At 43.6% G+C, this 5,419-nt stretch overlaps 1 protein-coding gene and 1 long non-coding RNA gene across 2 annotated transcripts; one reads left to right on the top strand and one right to left on the bottom strand.

Annotated features, from left to right (window-relative positions):
* Positions 1-356: 356 nt before the first annotated feature.
* Positions 357-1,375, top strand: LOC306999157. The gene is made up of 3 exons (XR_013797752.1): positions 357-499; positions 707-818; positions 1,263-1,375. It is a non-coding gene; the product is annotated as an uncharacterized lncRNA (long non-coding RNA).
* A 1,129-nt stretch (positions 1,376-2,504) lies between these two features.
* On the bottom strand, positions 2,505-3,560 carry LOC306998948 (uncharacterized protein; the record flags this gene model as incomplete). Its single annotated transcript, XM_079613347.1, has 1 exon — positions 2,505-3,560. One exon carries the CDS (start codon positions 3,558-3,560, stop codon positions 2,505-2,507), a length of 1,056 nt encoding a protein of 351 aa, XP_079469473.1.
* Between the last annotated feature and the right edge of the window lie 1,859 nt (positions 3,561-5,419).

Here is a 5,419-nt window from a genome sequence, read left to right as displayed (position 1 = left end):
CACCAAAGCACCAGCTCCGAACCAGTAAAAGTGGTTCTTAAGTAGCACCAAATCATTGCTGGTCTAATAGTAAGAACCGCTTACGTCAGCGGCTGGGGGCGGGGTTACCGTGACCAACAAGACGAACAGAAATTTGTGACCGCCATTTTTGAATTAGCACTAGCAGATACCGGTAAACACGATGTACGCGATTAAACTAAAACAGCAGTGGTCAGAGGAGGAAACAAGCTGCTTTCTTGCACTCTGGTCTTCTTCAGAAGTCCAGAGTAAGTTACACGGGGCTTCACGGACGAAACCGGTCTTGCAGCAAATTCAGCGCGAGATGGCTGTAGCGGGGTTCGACCGGAACCTCGACCACGTCGAAATCCACATTTCGACGTTCTCGACTCTGTTCTCGGCGATAGGCCGGCATGCCAGGTGACCGGGGCACTGAACTCGGCAACAATAATGCTCGAGTCAATGGTGGATGATTCGCTGCAGCAAAGTTGCACCGATCCTGGTAAGTTCTGTTTTTACATTATTTTACTTGTTCCTAGCATGTTTCTTAGCTGTTTAGTGAGGTTCTAATTTCTTACATCAGTGTTTGCAATGTGGCTAGCTAGGATTGTATTATCTGTGATTTCATTGTATAAAGTATCACAGAACAGTATGTAAAGTGTAATGGACTATTTTTTTTAAAGCACTGACGTCTTGTTTTTTTTTATAGAACTGTCTGTCATCAACGACCGTGATGATGACAACGTTGAGTTGCCGCCACCGCTGGGCTGCAGCTCCCGCGCCGTCGTCTAGCAGCTCTGGAGAAGCATCTTCAGAACGGGGTAAGACTGGTGTTCAAATGGTCACACCATACACTATGCAAACATTGAGATGTGTGTTTTATTTATAGATAGATACATATATATATTAATTACACTTTTTGTATATTATCAGGTACTGAAATGTTTATATTTTTTCTTCATTTAACTTAATGAACAGCAATACAAAATGCTTTGATATGTAACACTTACATTTTATTACCTTAAACAAAAAGCAAACGTCTAGAAAAAACTTTAAAATATAATATAAAGTCAATCTGACATTAACTTCCTATATACAATACAATTATGGGACATGAGCAAAATCTGAAGTGACAGTGATGTAGTATGATGCTATATATAATTAATATAGCAGATGCATATGCGTAATTCCCTGCAGAAAACAATTATTTGCAATGCTATGACAACACATGATGATCTGTCATCTGCTATTATTGTTGTACACAGGAAAAAGGAAGAGAGACAGTACATCAGATTTGGTGCAATATCTGGAAAGGGCAGATGAGAGGTTTTTGCAGCACAGTAAAGACATGGACGATGCCTTGCGTCAGGACATGAGAGCAGACACACAATCTCTGCTTGGACTCATGGGGCGCATGGTGGCCGTAATGGAGGCACAAGTGCAAAAATGATTGCAAATAAATCACCACAGTATTTTGGTTGCTGCTTTTTATGTACATTTTTTATTTTAATTATTTAAAATTTTTGTTTTCACTTAATGCACTTTACATTTTTCAAAGTTGTATAAAGATTTGTATTCTTTGTTTTTGTTTAAATAAACATGTTTATTAATACAAATGTCTGGTTCAGCTTCTTTAACACTTAACAGGCAAATATCGTATATGGTTTGTGTTTTTAATGCGATTGTGTATTTTCATATAAATAATGTGTACATTAAACATGTTAATCAAGTGAGCGATTAGCTGCATATAACATTTAAACATTAAATATGATTGAAATCCAAATAAGTTCATGATTGGAAGTTAATAAAAAGTTGGTGGTTTAAAGTAAATTGAGGAAAAGTGTAAAATTAATATTTTAAATTAAGTAGTTTGGTGCTAATTGTAGTTCTAATTCACCTGTCGTGCAGGAGCTATACCTATTTCACAAAATATTTTGTTACAAGAATTCACAATATTTGGTTTGTTTTCTAGAAAGACTTCAGATAATAGGTGGATAGTGGGCTTAAAGTGGAGTTGACGGCAAGCCATAATGCCTGAATAAAGGCTATAATGGCTGAATTCAAACAAAAGAATATTTACAAAAGAATGTCTCATTACCGGTCAGAAGTGTGAAAGGGTCGTTGATTGAGGACCATAAAGCAAGAATTGAGTAGTTCTCCTGGCCAGACATTAGTCAAGTAGGTGTTTACAGGGCAATAAAATGGCTTATGAAATTATTCACAAAATGCATAGTTTCAGAGACAATAGGGTTTATTCAATGGATGAGAATATAATACAATTTATGAAAGTGCAGATGTCCTCAAACATAAACGGCAGTGTTACAAAAATATGGCATTGGTGTTACAGGGCAATAAAATGGCTTATGAAATTATTCACAAAATGCATAGTTTCAGAGACAATAGGGTTTATTCAATGGATGAGAATATAATACAATTTATGAAAGTGCAGATGTCCTCAAACATAAACGGCAGTGTTACAAAAATATGGCATTGGTGTATTCAAAGAATCACCCGTTCCCTCCGTTAAAATGCATCATTAATGCAGCTCTGATGTCAGCCCCTTCTGTGTTCGCACGCTCAGGTAATGTCTGAACAGGAGGCTCAATGTTTAGAGTCCTGTCTGGGTGCTCTTCAGTGAAATTATCACCATGTTCCTCACAAATGTTATGGAGCACACAGCAGGTCAGTGCAATCCTCTTGCTCAGCTCCAGTTTGCAGTCATTTCTTTTTAGGAGGCACCTCCATCGTCCTTTTAATCTCCCAAAAGACATCTCCACAACCGATCGTGCACTGCTCAGCCTGTAATTGTAGGTGTGCTGTTCAGGGGTCAGTCTACCAGTGTCGGAAAAGGGCTTCATAAGCCAATTCTGCATGGGGTATGCTGGATCACCGATCAGGTAATGTCCAACATCACAGCCAGAGATGGTCACTTTGTTTTGCCCTAGTAATTCCCCGTCACTTAGGACCTCCCACAAATGTGACTGTCGTAGCACTCTGGCGTCATGCACACTCCCTGGATAGCCAACACAAACATCCCAGAAAAGACATTTGCCATCCACAACTGCTTGCAGAACAATAGAATGCCAGCCTTTACGATTGAAATAGTCTTGTGGATACTCCTCTGGTGCAATTATTGGAATGTGGCTGCCATTAATTGCACCCACACACTGTGGAACTCTCCAACGATTATTAAAGAAAGTGGCCATTTCTAACAACTTTTCAGCATCAGGAAATCTTATGTGGACGGGAAGGAGCACCGTGATGACTGTGTTGCAGAATTCCTGAACACAATTAAATACAGTGCTGAGGCCTATCCCAAAAAGATGGCTGATTGTCCTGTATTCACCACCCGTGGCCAGTTTCCAGATGGCAATTGCCACACGCTTTCGGATTGGGACACACAAACGGTAGTTTGTGTTCCTTCTCCCCATGGCATGCTTGACCTGACTGCAGATGTACTCAAACGATTCTGGGGATAAACGGAAATTCTGCATGAATTGTAACGGGGTGAAATCCGGAACAATTGTGTCCCACCAGTGGTCAGATCGTGGGTATGCCCACATTACAGGTGACCTCCGCCTTGCCTTCAGCTGCAAGATTGCCTGTAAAGATAAAAAAAATATATATATATATATAAGTTATATTTACGGGCAATAAGGTTTAGGTATATTTTCTATCAAGTATACAGTGCAGCATAAATACTATAAAAACAGTTGAGCTGTAGCAGTGAAGCGTTTATTAATTCATCTATAAGTAGAACCACTTAAAAGACAGGGCTACTTTATTTATTTTTTATATATATATTTTCAGTCTTTTTACTAAAAAATACTTTACCTAAAAAGTTTTTAGGTTCATACATTGTCTTTTCAGACAACTTATTTTCATAGCCTTTTTGTCCAGTGAAAACCATGTATAAATCTAAATTTGGACATTTTAATGACAGTAAGTAATATAGTAATATAAGTAATATAATATAATAAATATAAGTAATATAGCCTAAACATAATATAGCCTATAATAAAACAACACTGACAATGTACACATTTTTCTGCAGATTATCTAGTTCTCTTACGAGAGGTTCTCTCGTACTGCGTACTGAAAGTACGCACCGGGTAAAGTCTCTTTGCTCGAGATATTGAAGCCAAAATTTATCCTTAAATTTGTATATATTGTAAACGCAGTGCAGCAGCAGTCAGACCTAGAGCGGGATATCTAGCGCGCTCATTGGCTGCTCCGCGGCAACTGCTGCAGCCTACCACTGAGCCCCTGGCGTGACGTCACGCCCGAAGCGCCCTCACGCGGCAAAGCCCACCAAAATGGGAGTGGCTTAGCGTATATAAGGGGCAGTCAGGCTGCTAAACACTTGATTTTAATCTCTTCAGCGACGCTCTAGGCCACGCTGACCTCTGAGAGAAGCCGCCGCCGCCGAATCCAGCGACCAGCCAGCTTAGGACAGCGCCTGAGGAAGCCGGCCGTCTTCGCCACCTTCAGCCGTCCGTGCCAGCTACGCTATCCGGCGACAAGTATCCTTTTTACTAGCAACCTCTCCGTGAGCTCGCCGCCGCGACTCACGTGCTAAAAGAGCCAGGCGTTTGTACAAAAATGCCTCGTCTTTCCTGCGGTTCATGCCGAACCGCGATCAGCGACGGAGACCGCCACGTGAATTGCGCTCTCTGCCTGGGCCGAGACCACGCAGCCATCGCTCTCTCGACGGGTGGCTGCATTGAGTGTGACGAGATGGCGTTTTCGACCCTGCGGGCTCGACTTGCCCTTTTCAACGTCGAAGCTGTCGCTCCGCCTCTCTCTAGTGGCCTGCGGAAGAAGAAGCGCCGTGCCCAGAGACTCCCGGAGCCCGTCGCTCGCGAACGCTCGCCGGAACCTTCCCCTCGAGCTTCGCATTCCCCTTCACCGCCCCCCCTTCCTGACGCGCAGATGACGGCTTCGGCCCTCACTGCCGTCGACACAGGGTACGAGGCGGGGGACGACGCCATCGACAGCTGTTCTCTCCTGGCGTCGGACAGTGAAGAGTGGTCTGGATCCACACACTCCACCTCCTCTTCGACTCAGGAACCTGGCAAGGCCCGGTCTAACGTGGACGCTGAACTTATCCGCCTCCTCACCATGGCCGTCGATCAACTGGGCCTGGACTGGTCTCCACCGGAGGCGCCCGCACCCAACAGGCTCGACGGGTGCTTTCTTTCTAGCCGCCCCCTAGCGCCTGCCTCTAGGTCAGCACCCTTCCTGCCAGAGCTCCACACCGAGCTCTCTAAATCGTGGAACGCTCCATTCTCCGCGAGACTCCGCTCCCCTGCTTCTTCAACTCTCTCCCAAGTGGACGGAGCCGTCGAAAAAGGCTACAGCCGGATTCCCCCAGTGGAAGAGGCGGTCACAGTGCACCTTTGCCCGCCATCACCAAAATGGC

This window comes from Phoxinus phoxinus (assembly GCF_949152265.1).
Source record: "Phoxinus phoxinus genome assembly, chromosome: 5".
NCBI lineage: Eukaryota > Metazoa > Chordata > Actinopteri > Cypriniformes > Leuciscidae > Phoxinus > Phoxinus phoxinus.
The sequence above is the reverse complement of the archived record's forward strand: the minus strand, read 5'-3'. Positions and strand labels throughout refer to the sequence as shown.